This window comes from Mixophyes fleayi, chromosome 6, assembly GCF_038048845.1.
Source record: "Mixophyes fleayi isolate aMixFle1 chromosome 6, aMixFle1.hap1, whole genome shotgun sequence".
Classification (NCBI taxonomy): Eukaryota; Metazoa; Chordata; class Amphibia; order Anura; family Limnodynastidae; genus Mixophyes; species Mixophyes fleayi.
This window is the reverse complement of record NC_134407.1, coordinates 193841009-193858562: the sequence shown is the minus strand read 5'-3', so window position 1 is coordinate 193858562 and position 17554 is coordinate 193841009. Positions and strand designations below refer to the sequence as shown.

The following is a 17554-nucleotide window of genomic DNA, read 5'->3' as shown; positions in this document are numbered from 1 at the left end:
TCGTTGAAATACAGGCAACCAATGTAGAGATTGACAAATGTTCTTTAGATGTATGTAACATGATTTAGATATGGAGTTGATGTGGGGAATAAATGATAGTTGTGAGTCAAAGATAACACCTAGGCAGCGAGCTTGTGTGGTGGGATTTATGGTCATGTTATCAACAGAAATAGAAATGTCAGGCAGGAAGCTTCTGTTTTTGGGTGGGAATATTATTAATTCAGTTTTTGAAAGATTGAGTTTGAGTTGGCGAGAAGACATCCAAGATGAAATGGCAGAAAGACAGTCAGTAACGCGAGACAACACAGATGGTGAAAGATCAGGAGAGGATAGATAGATTTGTGTATCATCCGCATAGAGATGATACTGAAATCCAAAGGAGCTTATTAGTTTTACAAGAGAAGTGGTGTAGATAGAGAATAGCAGAGGACCTAGGACTGAGCCTTGCGGTACTCCAACTGATAAAGGAAGCAGAGCAGAGGTGGATCATTTGGATTATTTATAACTGATCCAGCCACAGGCGAGACATGGGGGCCCTTACAAAATTCTGCTATAGGGTCAAAAAATATCTAGTTACATCCCTGCTTGAAACATAAGGACCACCAACGAAAGACACATATTTTGTGACGTAACCTAACAAAGTCATTCTAAAACTTGCAGTGCAGACATACTCAGTAGAACAGGCCCCTCCAACATGTGGCTCTCCAGAAGTTGTGAAACTACAAATGGCCTTATCAGTGCAGAGTTTGTATGTTCTCCCCGTGTTTGCGTGGGTTTCCTCCGGGTGCTCCGGTTTCCTCCCACCCTCCAAAAACATACTAGTAGGTTAACTGGCTGCTATCAAATTGACACTATTCTGTGTTTCTGTCTGTGTGTGTGTTAGGAAATTTAGACTGTAAGTTTCAATGGGGCAGGGACTGATATGAATGAGTTCTCTGTACAGTGGTGCGGAATTAGTGGCGCTATATAAATAAATAAATGATGATGATAACCTGCCTACATCTGGCAGGGTATCGGCTGGCAGAGCATGCTGGGGCTTGTAGCTTTGCAACACCTGGAGAGCCACAGGTTGTCTGGGCCTGCAGTAGAAAGTCTACTCTCAGACCCATGAAAACATACACATATTTACTGCTTATTTTGTATCCACTAATAACCAGGGCCTCCCTTGTGGTGACGATTGTGGTTGAGGCAGATGGTGCTTCACCTCCATCTACCAGATCATAGGAGGAGGAACATGACTGCGTGGAACAAGATTGCTCATGTAGCTTTTACCAAAGCTACATGAGCAAACTTGGGGGGGCTGCGCAAGATCACCACATGCCCCAGAGGCTGCACTATGGCACGGGATTCTTCTTTGCAGCCCTGCTAATACTGTATGAGAGTGTGTGGGGAAGTGTGTTTCTTTATCTCCAGTAACACTAAAAATATAGTAGTTGAAGAGTTTATGTATATCCATGATCTGTTTTTGCATTACATTTTCTAATTAATAAAGGCATTGTTCTTACCCATAACATAAGCCTTGCACAAACCTTCCCCCTCAAGTTTAGTTTTGCTACTAAAACAAAGTTCGCTTGGAACCTTACAGTGTAACTAAACCCCGTAAGAATATTTGGATATGCTGTAGAGGACTAACTGTGCTATCATGGTTATTCCAAGAATATTCAGAACCTGCTTGCTGCATACTGACATATTGTAAAAGTTTGTCCCACATCACTTATGTTATTCAGTAAAGAAACATCACTACTGTTAGCAATGTTTACCACAAATATACATAATCATAGCAAAGCATTTTTATTATTGAAGAGTTTTCACATTTTAGAGCACAGTACTACTCCACTATGAGATCATTATGGCTGATCCCACCCAACTAAAGTGAAGAATTTAAAATGAATGTAGGTCGATTTGAAATACCCATTTGTCACAGTCACATTTTTGAACAGACATCCCATACATAGGTTGTTTAATAGAACTCCAGTGTCTCAGGCCATTCATGGAACTAAAATAAATCAATCGTATGTACTGTCAGCTGGGTAATGTGTTTTACCTGCACTACTTTGCCTCAGAGTCATGCAATGGGTGTTTCCCACACACCACCCAGTCCTTACTCACTGAACAACTAACTAATTTATTCATACATCGTCTTATGTAGTCTATGTTTGTGAAGGATGCTAAAAAAAGACTTATAAGAAACAATGTCAGACAGCATCAGAATAGTGAGAAAGGGCTGGATGGTAATTATTGCCAGGCTAATCAATTGTGTACACTTACTCCCCGGTTACATTTTTTGACTCCTTTTTCATTATCTTCAAACGGATATCGGACCTCCACTGGAGCCGGGGCACTACTGCAGACTATATCAAACTGATGGTCGGCCAATTGGTTTTGATGTATGACAGGTCCTTGCCTCCTAAATGTAGTACTAGGCTATCAAGAGGGCCACGTTGTTATATTAGTCGTGTCAGCCAGAGAATCAGGTCGGGCCAGCAGAGACCCCGTCTGCCCAGCCAACTAATGTCAATCGGCAGTGTTTATTGACTGAATTTGCCAGCTTCTTTGTGCCTAGACGCCCATAACACGTATGAGTGGCCCACAATCAAAATACATTTCATCATCATCATTATATAGCGCCATTAATTCCGCAGCGCTGTACAGAGAACTCATTCACATCAGTCCCTGCCCCATTGGAACTTACAGTCTAAATTCCCTACTATAGACACACACTCATAGACAGACAGAGAGGGAGAGACTAAGGTCAATTTGATAGCAGCCAATTAAACCCACACAAACACAGGGAGAACATACAAACTCCACACAGATAAGGCCATGGTCGGGAATCAAACTCATGACCCCGATGCTGTGAGGCAGAAGTGCTAACCGCTATACCACTGTGCTGCCCATACATTTAGTCCAAGTTGGGAAACCTGTAAATATAAAATTGCTATGGTCACCTTAACCTTCAACATAAGCAATGTAGCGGTGAAATGGAGGCATCCGTTCCAGATCAAAATTCTCCTGTTCATCTTGTGCCCCGATCAGCAAGAATTAGAAAAACTGATTGGGAAAAAAAGGAAGAAAAAAGGGGGAGGGGTGGGGATGAGCTAAGAGAAAGCAGGGTAGAGAGGGGGGGGGGAGGTGAGAGCAGTTGGCAGCCCCTGTGACGGTAAAAAACACAAAAAATACCCCAGAGGCACACCAGTAATCAAGCCTTGGCCCGAGGAAAAAAATGGGAAAAACCCCTTCACGTCCTCGCATAAAAGCGACAAGCAATAGAACCAAGGGCTTACGGAATTGAGGAGAGAGAAAAGTGAAGGTGAGCAGGCCAAGTATTCAGGTAAAAAACAAACAATAAATGGTTAGACATAAGGCCTAATGTATTTCTTATAGGACATCGATTTTCATCTCCCCAATGCTTTAATGGCCGCTACCGATTCACCACTTAAGGCTGCTGACGTGACCGCCCCAATCGGAAAGGAATGGGTGCCATACTGTGCTGGGTCCAAACCCCTAAAACTTATGGCTCTTTTAAAGATTCCCTGGAACTGAAACCTCGTGAGCTAGGTGTTATCTAAATGCATTAGGAAAACAGGGGAGTGGACAGGCCTATTATTAGAAAATTGTTTAGTCAACTTCACTGGACAAATCTCTGTGTAAGCGTGTGGATATATGGGTATCCATGAACCTTTGCCAGCCTGGTCTGTTTTGGACCTTATTATGTTACATAATACTTTAGCGTCTTGAATGACTATGTGTCAATAGACCTGAGAGGTGGTGAAGCTTGGACTGCGCTATAAGCTCTGAAATTCTAAATGCACCAAAAAACGCCAGCGTAAAGGCTGTCTGGAATAACAAGCATTCATAAGGGTTCTCTGTTACCAACTGAAGGGACATCATTAGTTGTCAACTGGTCACCTTCGGTATTCTGGAACTGGTTTCTCTCGCAACCAACCATTGAGTGCTTTTACCACTATAAAACTTTTTGTCACGTCCAGGACGTTATGAAGGCGTGACATGAATGATATACCCAATAAAGTAGCCGCCATGGCTTTCTTGGACGCGCCTGCACTATATCATTCCCACATAAATGCCATAATGGAATCCGTCTGACCTGACTCCTGGCTCTCCCTCGAGTTGAGGAAACTGGACCACTGACACCACGCCGCCTGGTGTGCACATCTCGTGGAAGTGGCCAGGGCTCGCTCCGCTAGTCCTGTTATGCCGGCCTGATAATCTGCCAAACAGAAGGCGGCACGTTGTTCCCATAAGATTAGCGTGTGGTACCTATGCCCTAAAATGAAACGTGATAGGAAGTCAGCAATACTGTTCTTTACCCCTGAAACATGACAGATGTAAATGAGATGTTGTATTCCAGACAAAGGAGAATGAGATGGAGTGGGAGACTAATGGCATGTGGGGATGAAGCGCTCTGCTTGTTTATCACCTGGGTCCATTTACAAACCCCCCCCCCCCCATACCTGATCTGATAGTTTCTCCAGTTGGGTAGTTCCAAAGAAAACCCCTGGAAAATTTAGGCTCATCCAACACCTGTCTTACCCTTTTGGCAACTTAGTAAACAATGCCATAGGCCCAGGCCACAGTACAGTTAATTATCAATCATTCGAATCAGCTTTAACATTAGTGCAGGAATTTGGCCATGGTCCATTACGAGCCGAACTAGATATAGAATCAGCATTTAGATTATTAACCCTACATCCTGAATCATTTACATTCATGGGTTTTAGACATGTAGATGGCCCAAGCTAACTTCTTTTGCTTTTTTTTAAGACAGTACTACTATAAGACTTTGTGCTGATTTTACATTCCGGGGAATGGGTGGACATAGGGTACTTTGGATTGGGAATCTAAAACCAAAACTGAAACCTTGCCGTAAAAAGGAGGCATTCTCTTTATTGGGGAACAGGCTAAGCCATCTTTCTAGGCTAACAGGTTAATTGGCGAGGGGGCTTTAATGCGTAGTTGCCACCTGAGCTCCTCTTCCCCGGGCCTGCAGTGGAAATGGGCCTAGTACATTCTGTGGCGGGATATGATCCTCTGGAATTTGAGCACACGTGGCGATATTTGCACGCAGTGCCACAGGAATAGGATCCTGCGTCAAATTTATTTTTGGGAGGGAGGGTTGTTGTCCCCCTCCCCGCTGAATGAAATCGCTTATGGCCTGAGATGTTTGACGCCTGTGTGCTAGGACACATCAAGTCCAACCAGGTGTCAATGTCCTTGCTACCTAAAGCAATGTTAGCCTGTCCACTTATTTTCCTTCTAAAGATGTCATCATACGAGCGCCAAACTAAGGGGTCATCCATCTGATACATATCGTTAATCATGTGCAAATATCCCCAGACATCTGTTTTTCATCTGGTCTTTATTCAATGTATATGGCGGCAAAAACACAGTAACCACTTAATAAGTTTGCGAAGGACTTGTACGTGTCTTCTCCTATACCATTCTTAACCCTAACTTCGGCCAGACCCTTTTTGCTCATATCTGTGATCGTGAACATATTGACAAATATCCCTTTCTTAATCCTGTCCCTGACACTAGGCCTGACTCCAAACATAAGGGACCTATGATCACACTGCCCAGAGTCGTTTGCGTGCCCACCTACTTGGGGACCTAAGACCGGTCCTGATTTTAAAGGTGGTTTGCTTAATGAAGACTGTAATAGCTTCAAAAACTTGCACGGGCCCTACTCAGTGTCAGATGAGGCATCACTAGTTAAGGGGGGGGGGGCTTGTTTTACCAGTATTATGTATAGTAGCCAAAATATTCTCACCGGATCTGGAGGCCACTCCTGCCACATTTGTAGCCCCTGTTGGTGGAAGAACTGGTGCAGTAATGATTGTATTGCCTGTGAAAGTCAAATAATTGGATAAAGTAAACCAAACTGATGAATATTGTTTTACCGTGTGACTGTGATTAGTATGCCACGTGTTATGACGCAATTGCACGGATTCATAACACACATTTACATACACACTAACACTTGTAAATAATATACATTTATTTAGGTTCCAACCCACATTTATTTATTAGTAAAATGTATTAGAGATTATTTATACATAAATGATAACATATTAAAGGTATCTAATGCTCAGGATATAGGAAATGTATCATGTTTAATGTAATTTTGATCTGCACATTACCATCTGGAATCCGCCACTATCCACGAAGCGATCGCTTCCTGCGATCACTAGTTATGGAAGATAAAGGATTAATGCTCAAAATTATATTGTGTTTGGAATGATAATAGGTTGGTAAAAACTGGTTTAGGTCAGTTTTCCTTAAGCACAACATGTGCTCAGCTGTTGGAGTGAGCTGGCCACACCTTATCAGAACAATTCTTTGAATTGACTGAGTACCGACTGGGGGAGTGGGCTATGACTCCTTACCACAAATGGTGAAAGATTATAACATGAATCCATCATGCTTTTGGTAAAAAAAAGTCTTCCTTAAATTACCTATCAGTCTTTTTCCCTCCAAATATGTCTCCTTATTCTAGAAATTCTCTTATTGTAAAGAATACGGCCATCTTGAAATATTAGTAACTTTACGTTTCTATCACTCCCCTCTGTCCTCTAAGCAGTACAATATTTAGCATGTAGTCTCTCATGATGATTTTTGTTTAATAGTGCATGCACCAGTTTAGAAGCCCTTCACTGAATAGTTTGTAATTGTTTTGTCACTTTGATGATATGGCCTCTGCGTTTTGTGCTGGTCTAGCCCTGGAGGTATGATGGGCCACTTGGTGCACGGGTCGAGGTATGGTACGGGTATGCTGGTGTAGCCCCGGAGGAAAGATGGGCCACTTGGTGCATGGGCCGAGGTATGGTGCGGATGTGCTGGTCTAGCCCCGGAGGTATTATAGGCCACTTGGTGCACGGGTCGAGGTATGGTACGGGTATGCTGGTGTAGCCCCGGAGGAAAGATGGGCCACTTGGTGCATGGGCCGAGGTATGGTACGGTTGTGCTGGTCTAGCCCTGGAGGTATTATGGGCGACTTGGTGCGCAGACCAAGGTATGGTACGGGTATGCTGGTGTAGCCCCGGAGGAAAGATGGGCCACTTGGTGCATGGGCCGAGGTATGGTACGGTTGTGCTGGTCTAGCCCTGGAGGTATTATGGGCGACTTGGTGCGCAGACCAAGGTATGGTATGGATGTGCTGGTCTAGTCCCGGAGGTATGATGGGCCACTTGATCCGCGGGACATGGTATGGGCCAGGTGCAAGGAAAGTGAGATAACCACCTAGGCACCAAGTTGTCAAAATTGCCTATTAGCAAATTGATAAATTAAATAGATTAGCCCACAAATTGCTGTCCATGGGGCAACAACTAATGTGTTATTAGTTCATAACTTCCACCTTATTAGCAAGAGGAGGCAGTATGGTCAAGAACCTACCTGGATTTTCTTCCACCATGATTTAAAATAAATACAAATTTCATTGTGGTTCAGTTCACATGCACTTGTGATTTAAAGCTTCATTACCACATAAAAGATTTTACTAAGGCGCCCCACCCTCAGCAAATCCGTTTGTAAATGGTGGAGGAATGTGGCCAGAAGAACCAATTACACCAATTGCAGATTGTGATTGGGTCCTCCCACCTCAGCCCCCCTCTCCCCTCTAGCCCAGGAGCTACACCAGAAAGCTCTGGGGAAAAATATCTCTACATCCCTTTACATCCCTCTGTTCAAAGAGTAATGAGCCCTTATATGACAGATATATTTTATACGTTTATGACCAGTGTTAAAATTTAAGTGAAACTCAATTTATTTCATTATAAGATCATTAAATGTGAATTTTATACTTGTCTGTCTTGGTATATAAGTTTTTTTAAAAATAACATTTTGGAACATATAGTTTCAATGGATGAAGTGGAAGTTGTGGGCATGGTGATATGTCAATATGAAGATAACTAAGGCTTTCTATGTTGAATATCATTGGTTGAGTAATGACATGGGGGTAACTCAGTTTATTAATAGGGTATGCATGGTGCTGACTCACTAGACATCATATAGTTAGTCACTCTCTGACCTCACAGAAAGTAGATAGTCTCCTGTCATTAGAATTAGCTGGCATTAAATGGTTTAATCTATTCCAGTCTGTAATCTGTTTATTTCCTCTTGCAGGTCCCAGCCATAGACCATATTGTGCCGGGTGAAGATAAACCTGGGTCCCAATGCAAATAATTGCTCATGTGACATTGATCATTGAATACCCACTGCTTTTTTTCTGTCCAGACTATTGCACCAAAAGGGCATACTCGCATGAAAGTGTATTGTCAATACGGCAGCAGGACAGAGATGTCTATGAGTAAACTCGTGCTGGGAGAGACAGGTTACTAAAACCAGCAGATTAGAGAGGTGGAGTAGGACACAGGGGTCAAAATCTATTTATTGCATGTTGTAGCGAAAAAAAGGGAACTCACCATGGATGATGGTGAGTCAAACCAGTGAGGATCTTTGCCTTGTAAGGCCCTATTACTGCTGCAGTGACTCATTTGGGAATGAGATGCATTAACCCCTCAAAGGCAGCAACAGACAAAGAACCAACTTAGAGGATGTAATAACCGTTTTCTACTGTAATGTCTCACTGGGCGTGGAATGTAGGTCACCGGTGCAGTAATTTAATGGAATTAGTTGGTTTTTTTTGGCACTGCAGCAATGCACAAGGAAGGGAAAATGTTCGCCAACCTAATGAGGTCAGTTGCAAAAAAATTAAACAAAATACCTTTGGTGCATATATAATAGTGTAAAATGCATTAAGGTTTCAAGACTATTTGCAGAAGGCAAAAAGCACTGAAAAGAGGGAATGGTCTGTTGGTAAAGTGAATAATAAAAACTCACTTATTTCACATTTATAGTGTAGTCAGATCAGCTACAGTAACTGCCATATAGGGTCCATGAGTGGCCTGATCAACTGCTTTGCAAATTATTTTTCTAATGTCTTTAGAATGTTAGTTCTACTAATCAGTGGACGCTCACTTCCTTTCTCAATTTATGTTTCTATATTTCTATTAATATTTGTGTTGTCTCCATAATGAACTGTCCTGTAGATTATATTGGAGCTATATAAATAATATTGTCACATAAGGACCTTTGACTAAAAAAAAGCAATTGTCACTCAGTTCACACGCAAGCAAAAGTCACTATACTCAGCATCAATCAAAAGTTAGATTAAGAGCGACTTCAAATGCGTTAAGAGATGGTTTGGTCTCTATCCCCTCCCTATTCCTCCTTTTGATGACCCAAATACAGAGACCTTTGCCTGCATGTAACCATTTGAGTGCTGTTATTTTTGTTCTTTTGACCCCTGAGGACATATTTACTAAACTGCGGGTTTGAAAAAGCGGAGATGTTGCCTTTAGCAACCAATCAGATTCTAGCTGTCATTTTGTAGAATGTACTAAATAAATGAGAAATAGAATCTGAATGGTTGCTGTAGGCAACATCTCCACTTTTTCAAACCCGCATATGGATAAATTTACCCCTTGGTGTTTAAAAGCCGCGGAGTGCACCAGATCAGCGCAGAATGTTAAGCTGGCCACACACGCAGCAACGTCATTGGCGATATCAGCAATAATGACTATTATGCAGGATAATAATCTGATCTACTGAATCATTATCAGGCATGTTAATAACTGCAGGTGGAGGAGCACTGTAATACCCCTGTGTGTTCTGCCTAAGAACCAATCAGTCAAATCTTGTCCATTTGGCCTACCCATGTGCTATGTGACAGCAGATAAAGACTTACAGGACCGAGTAGTCTCAGAAGGGCATAGTGTTAAGCTTACAGTGTTATGAGATACTAACACACACATCCCATATAAGGCATCTCTAACACCGCCATGGTTATGTAATCAATTACACATTGTGAAAACATTTATATTCTTTCTAACCAGATGTGCCAAACATGTGGCTTTCTGCCTGCCCAATTTGACACCACCCTCTGTTTACAGACTCTGCTGACTTCTAATCTTTCATCCTCTGAGGAATATACACTGTATTATTAAACACTGATTAGTAGATGTCTTAACTCTTGCTCTATATACTTGGCTAAACGAATGATATAAAGGTTGTAATAGCCACATTTATATTTTAGAAACATAAATTGCTCTTGGCAAAATTATATTTCTATTACTCTGTATTTTGAGGTGCGCTCGTGGGAGGAAATGGGTGCCTAGTTTTCAATCCTTTATAAAATATTGTGTACATTTTACCCTTGATACTTTTGCAGTTTGAGAAGCCAGCAATGCCTCGCAGACAATCCGAAGGGAATGGGTTACAGGGCAGGAATGCGGACAGGAAATGAGGCTGCTTCTGTGTATGAGACCAACATTCCAAAGCCAGAGGGCAGAATGCAACATAAACATGGCCAGACATATGGTGCAGAACACAGACACAACTGCAACTGGGGGAGGTGAGAGACACACAAACACATTTCATTATGTGACACTTTCCACTCTGCTCCAGACTGCAGACATAGAGACAAGTGTGGGTATACACAGACACACAGACATAAACAAAATCACACACAGCACCATGTGCAGAAATAAACACGTATACATGTGGGAGTAAACAGAATAGGAGCCAAATATTTTGTCACTTTGTAAAGTAAAAGACTTCTGATTAGTTCACACCCCATCTGCCAGGATGCAATTCCCTGTGGACACTTCTGCTCCAGTGCAGATCCATTCATCTACACTAAGTGTAATACATTTGTTTTCTGCTGTGCAGGGGGATACCCCATGAAGAGTGCATGCCCTGACCTTTGTGACGTCATCCTGTCCGGTAACAATACACACTGAAAATCCACTTACACAGCCAGTCAGCCAGCCAGGGCGGGTACAGACAGCTATGCACTGTCTGGGTGCCAGTTACACGCTGGCACTAGAAGTCCATCTGCAGCCATTTTAAGTGGGCCCTGGTGCGCTAGCCACTACAGTCATCATGGACTCAAGCATGAAACACAGATGGTTTTCAGTGAAGTTTAGAGTTCACATAGAATCCTTTAAGACATCTTGGAAGAGTCAGAGTGAGTGGAATCAGCACTAGTTGTCCCAGGCCATGTCACCAGTTGGTACAACTAATGGGGCACTCTGACTGGCATTTCTCAGAGGTGAGAATATGCCCATTGGAAGTAACATAAGCTCTTGGGGCTGGATCACGCAGTTTTGCTTTACATACTATATTTAGCAGTTTATACTGTAAAGATATTATATTTTCAGTCTTACCTTACTGTCCTCTTCATCCTGACTAGATTGACTGGATGGGGTAATCTCTTTGGCTGCACACTCTTCTGCCTCTGTCTCATTCTCTTTCTCCTGCGGCAACTCTTCAACTGTCCCAACATCTTCCACTGGGATTGTCTCCCTTTCAGTCCTCTTACCCACTTCCTCCTCTGCTACATTGTCCTCATTGGCTTTTCCTTCTTCTTCTAAAGGTTCTGTCACCGTCTCCTTCTCCTCTGCTTGGGCTTCCTCAGCTGGCTGCTTTCTTCCTGCAGAGTAGAGCTTGATTAAGACAGTAGCTAGGATGACTGCTAGTGCAGTGAATATCAGTGGGACTGTAGCTGAGAAATCCCCTTCTTGCTCCATGCTGATTGGGATGAGAAGGCTTTTGTTCTCTCTCCTGGCAGAAGCTGTACAGACTGATCCTCTCTCCTCCCAGCTATCCATCCACAACACAGCTGTCAGTGCCCTGGCCCTTCCTCTTCCAGCAGAATCCATCACCCAGCAACTCTCCGCCTACCAAATACAGCGTGTAACAGACATGCAATAAGAAAACCTGAAGTATTGCATTACTCTTAACCGGAGTCATTTTATTGACTTTATTTGTCCGGAAAGGCTCTTTTAACTTAAGCATCAGCTACTTTTATTTGTACTTACACTTTCAGACATCAAACAACCTGACAAAGATCAAACAGGTACCCTACTTATAATTATCATTCTTCTTTATTTATGTAGCATCATCATATTCTACAGCAGTGTACAATGAAAGAACTTGGTTTTGACACATCGGTTCGTGATGTTTTTCAGAGAAAAGTGAAGTGATTAAATATTTTGGAGTCCATCGGGCATATTTATTATTGAACGCATTTTGAACACGATCCCTTTCAATCCTTACCGCAAAGATTGTGAGTATTTATTAGATATCTTCAACAGGAGCAGCAGTCACGAAGAAACACTCTTCCTGCGAAGTTCAAGCTCACCTTTCCACTCTCTCCAGAAGACCACTGTGTGATCCACAGCAGTCTTAAAAGTCCATGTGCGCATTGCTCCGCCCAAAAAATCTCTGGCATGCGCACAAACATATCTCAGGAGGCGATGCAGCATGTGAGAGGAAGCGATCATATGTGGAGCAGAGCTGACAAGTAACACATACGGTAATGTACGCCAGCCTGAGCTGGCGTGCATTAACGTGACAAGTTCCGATTTTCGGAACTTGTTACATTGCGGAATAGAGCAGTCCGCATAGACATCTATGCAGTTCGAAGAGAAATGCAAAGCAGCAGAAATCTACGATATCTGCTTGACGCACCGTTAACAAATGTGCACGTTACTTCAATGTGTGTCTGATTGTTATGAAAAAAGAGAATCATAAATAGGCCCCTTGATATTATGCGATCAGCTATAAAACTGGAGAAAACAGCTCCGCACAATTTATAAAGGGTTCACTGCAGGAGAAATCCTGCCATAACCCAGTTAATGTTTCTTAACACATACATACAGTATATGGACAAAAGTATTCAGACGCTTAACCATTACACCAACAGGGGCTGTAATGACATTGTATTCAAATACATGAACTTTAAAAGGGAGGTGGTCCCCCCCTTTTGCAGTGAAAACAGCTTTCACTCTTCTTGGAAGGCTTTCCACAATATATTGGAGTGTTTCTGTGGGGAATTTGTGTCCATTCATTCTGTAGAGCATTGGTGAGGTCAGGTACTGATGTTGGATGAGAAGGCCTGGCTCACAATCGCCATTCCAGTTCATCTCAAAGGTGTTCAATGGGGTTGAGGTCAGGGCTCTGTGTGGGCCAGTCAACCAGTCAAGTTTTTCCACACCGAACTCATCAAACCATGTCTTTGTAGTCCTTGCTTTGTGCACTGGGGTACAGTCATGTTGGAATAGAATAGGGCCTTCCCCAAACTATTACCACAAAGTTGGAAGCATAGCATTGTCCAATATGACTTGGTATGCTGAGGCATTAAGATTGCCCTTCACTGGAGATAAGGGGCCTAAGCCCAAATCCTGAAAAACAGCCCCATACCATTATGCCTCCTCCACCAAACTTCACAGTTGGCATAATGGAGTCAGGCTATTAACGTTCTCCCGGCATTCGCCAAACCCAGTCTTGCCCGTCTGACTGCCAAACAGAGAAGCGTGATTCATCACTCCACAGAACCACTCAATCCAATGCTTGGCATTGATCTTGGTGATGTGAGGCTTGCATGCAGCTGCTCGGTCATGGAAACCCATTCTATTAAGCTCCCACTGCAGTTTTTGTGCTTACATTAATGCCAGTGGAAGTTCATAACTCTTCAGCTATGGAATCAGCAGAGTATTGATGACTTTTTCGCAGCATGCGCCTTAGCAGCCGTTGACCCCGTTCTGTGATTTTACGTGGTCTTCCCGTTTAATAAAAGGGTATACCAATCTACTGTTTGTCATAAGGCAGGTTCCCCAGGCATCAACAGGGTTCAATCCCTTTGAGCTTCTGTTTAGGAGACAACTCCACGGAGTTCTTAATATCCTCAAAGAAAGGTGGGAACAGCAGGGACCCAAGGAGCCAAATATAGTACAGTTTGTGACCAAGTTATATGATTGACTACAACAGATTGGTCCGTTGGTAAAATAAAATCTAATGGATGCACAGGGACGGCAAAAGAAGGGTTATGGTACCCAAGCCAACTTACGCATCTTTAACCCAGGTGACATTGTGCTTGTCCTGGTACCAACCCAAGAGAGCAAATTGTATGCACATTGGCAATGCCCTTTTGAGCTAATGGAACACATAGGACAAGTAAATTACCAGGTACGGCATCTCTTTAAAAGGCGGAAAGAGCAAGTATATCACAGTAAATTGTTAAAGCCATCAGTGGAGGAGACTCCGACATTAACGTTAAAAACCGAGGATTGCATAGTCCCCGTGGAGTCTTCCCTGACACCGTCTCAGTGATGACAACCATTAAGAATGCTAGCTCAAAATACGGACATTTTTTCAGCTATTCCAGGGTGCACCAAGATAATTAATCAGGACATTGTTATCCTACCAGTGGTTATAGTTAATCAACGACCATGTAGAATACCTGAGGCAAGAAGAGTTGCAATAAAGCGAGAGGTAGAGGACATGTTGCAATTCGAGGTATTAGAGGAGTCCACCAGTGAGTGAAATAACCCTATAGTCCTTGTGCCAAAACCTTTGGGAGTCATCCGCTTCTGTAATGATTTTAGGAAATTATAAAAGGTGTCTAGGTTTGACACATATCTGATGCTGCGGGTGGATGAGCTAGTGGAGAGTACCATCTTCTCAAAGTGAAGTCTGTTTTGGAGTCATTAAGGCATCACGGCCTTACAGCAAATCCCCTTAAATGTGCAATAGTCATGGCAGAGGCTAAATATCTAGATTATGTGATTGGTCGAGGGAAAGGAAAACCCCAGGTGGATAAGGTAGAGGCTGTGAGGAATTGGCCTTAACCAGAAAGAAAGTCTCAACTACGAACTTTCCTGGGATTGGTCAGGTACTACAGACGGTTTATCCAAAACATTTGACCCAAGCCGACCCACTGACTGAATTTCTTGAAAAGAACAATCCAGATAAATTAATCTGAATCTTCGGTGGTTGCCTGGAAAGACTTAAAAGAAGCCTTCTGCACCTCACAGGTGCTACAAGCACCTATCTTTAGGGAGAGGTTCTTTCTCCAGACAGATGCGTTCGGGACGAGTCTGGGAGCAATATTAGTGAAGGATGAGGAGAAACTGGTTCTTTTCCTCAGCCATAAACTCTTTCAGAGGGAAAAGATGTATGGTACAGGATTGTTTGGCCACTAGTGAACAGTAGAAGCACTCCGGTACTTCCTGTTCGGTAAAGAGTTCACCCTGGTTACCGACCACACTCCATTACAATGGATGCACATGAATAAGGAGGTGAATGCCAAGGTGACACAGTTGTTCCTGGTGTTACAACCTTTTAGCTTTACGGTGCAACATAGGCCTGGGGCTCTGCATACTAATGCAGATGCCCTGTCACAAAGAGATGCAATACCCAGGGTGGGCAATTCGCTGGATTTGGCGAGGCCAGAAGAAGAGGAGTTGGCAAAAAGGAAATTTTTGCCAGGAAAGGATCCGTTTTGCCAAGTATGGCATAGCTAAGGTGAAAGGTATGAGGCAAAGAGGGTTATTTGCCACACCTCTCCTGCATATGGATAGTTAAAGTCCCAAAAAGTTTTTAGATAATGGCTGCAGACAGGGTTAAATTCCCACTCAGTCTTTCCCATAGCACAAAGACACACAGGTGCACAACATGGGTGTGATTGCTGTGGTTTGTGTTTGCGAATAAAAGGATTGTGGGATCTGGTGGGCGGGGCTTCCAATGCTGACAAGCAGCCGGACAGTATCCAGGGGCTGGTGGCTGTAGTTAGTGTCAGGGAGCTGTGGAACATCTTTGCGTTATGCTGTTTTATGCTGGAATAAAACAGCAACTGCTTTATAAATCTGGAGTAAAGAGTCTGTTATTTAGTAATTCATACAATATATAGATACACATGTAATGTGACAATCACAGCAAACATATGATGTTTAGACAGGTTAGCTGAAGCACTCCTTTGCTGCAGTTCATTCAGGAATGTCAGGATGGTACAATCAGCAAGAGCTGTGGATCCAGCAATCATACAAACAAAAATATTTACAATCTACTCCTAGCTTCTAGCTAACCACTCAGTCTACTTACTAGTGATCGGCCAACTAATTCAGCTCAAAACCAGCTATTTATGCTTCCTCCCTAGCAGTAACTAAACCCAGAAGCCAATCACAGCCATGTGCTCCACCTGTGATCCTGTGCTCTGTGTGCAGAGAAGTGTGAAGGATTAATTCTGTCTGTAGCAGGAGCTTGCCGACTCCCAGAGAGGTAGTCTCTCCCTTTAATAGTCTGTGGCAAACTGACCACAATATATACAGAGTCGAATTGGAAATTCAGAAGTGGCAGCATGGAAAACGTATGTAAATTCGATAGTTTTACAATGAAGGCAGTAGGAGAAGCGGAGGTATGACACATATGTATGTGTATGTATATATGTGTGTATATATATATATATATATATATATATATATTTATATTTATAGGATACAGACGGGACACTTTTCACAGTGGTCCAATGTTATGATATGACTAGCCTCGTCTAGTTTTATTAAAGGGGAAAAGCAAAATAAAACAATAAAAAAAATCCTGGCTTGTCCAGATCTAACTAATACATTTGCCAATTCCTCTCTATGGGCCTTAGTCATTAAAGAATGTATCTGCCGATTTTGTGCGTTTAATTGCAAAAGCCACTCTGCGCATACTCATGATATGCAACAGAACGCACGTCCAAGTCAGCTTGAAGCACAAACTACATATACTACAGCCTCTGATTTAGCGGATTTGGGCGGATTCTTGTAGGCAATATACAGTAAGGGCGTTTCCATGCAGCCGCGTCCTAGACAAACTCAGGTGCACACAGAAGTACACTGGTTTTCTGTCGTATCTCGTGCTGCAGCTGGGGGTTAGTTTAAGTTCCAAATACTAACGCCATACTTACCAACTTTCTGTTGGTGAAATCCGGGAGCCTGCAGAGGAGGTGGGCGTGACGGGGGGGGGGGGGGGGGGGGGGGGGCTCCAAGTGACGTCATTTTGGACCTGCCCCCATGACGTGATGACGCAAAATGCGTCATTTGACAGCGGGGGGGCGGGGCCAAACGCCGCGATTCACCGGGAATCGCGGCGTTTGGGACTTAATTCTGCCCACTTCACTAGGAAGTGGGCAGAATTATCCAGATGCGGGGGATTGCCACACTCGCCCGGGAGCCCGGGAGACTCTCGCAAAATGCGGGAGTCTCCCGGATATTTCGGGAGAGTTGGCAAGTCTGACTAACGCTGATGCGAAAATATGTGCTTGCAATCAGAAGCAACTGTAAAAATGTCTGTTGTACAGTAGACATTAACAACAGTCTAATAAATGTTTTTCCAAGGGAAAAAAAACAACAACAAAAAGCATTTTTGTTTACATTTTAGTTTATAATCATAAATGACTTTGGTATTGATAGGTAACATTAATTGGTTAATTTTTATTTTTTGTGTGCGTTCTTTTGAGACTTCTTATTCCATACAGGTATTGTACGTATCCTGCAGTGTTTGGTCTAGTAGAGCACAGTAAACCTACATCTGTAGTCATCACCACACGTTTCTTTACATCCGTTCATTGTGGACTTCTGGACTATGCAGAGTCAATTTACGTGCGGTTTAAAACAAACACACAATGGGCCTGAGTCATTAAGGAAAGTAAGGC

The 17554-nt window shown here is 42.9% G+C and overlaps 1 protein-coding gene and 1 long non-coding RNA gene across 3 annotated transcripts in view; one reads left to right on the top strand and one right to left on the bottom strand.

Moving 5' to 3' along the window:
- The window catches only part of MXRA7 (matrix remodeling associated 7), a 29987-nt gene extending 18287 nt beyond the window's left edge, over positions 1 to 11700 (bottom strand). Inside the window, exons 1-2 of one of the 2 annotated variants that reach the window (XM_075177757.1) lie at positions 11244 to 11700; positions 5789 to 5863 (exon numbers count right to left, since the gene is read on the bottom strand). In XM_075177757.1, the coding sequence (XP_075033858.1) occupies positions 5789 to 5863; positions 11244 to 11687 (519 nt within the window). In that variant the 5' untranslated portion in view covers positions 11688 to 11700. The remainder of the gene's footprint in view (positions 1 to 5788; positions 5864 to 11243) is intronic. The other variant, XM_075177758.1, reaches the window with a different exon arrangement.
- Positions 11683 to 12081, top strand: LOC142095039 (uncharacterized). The gene is made up of 2 exons (XR_012677739.1): positions 11683 to 11801; positions 11976 to 12081. It is a non-coding gene; the product is annotated as an uncharacterized LOC142095039 (long non-coding RNA).
- The last annotated feature ends 5473 nt before the right edge of the window (positions 12082 to 17554 follow it).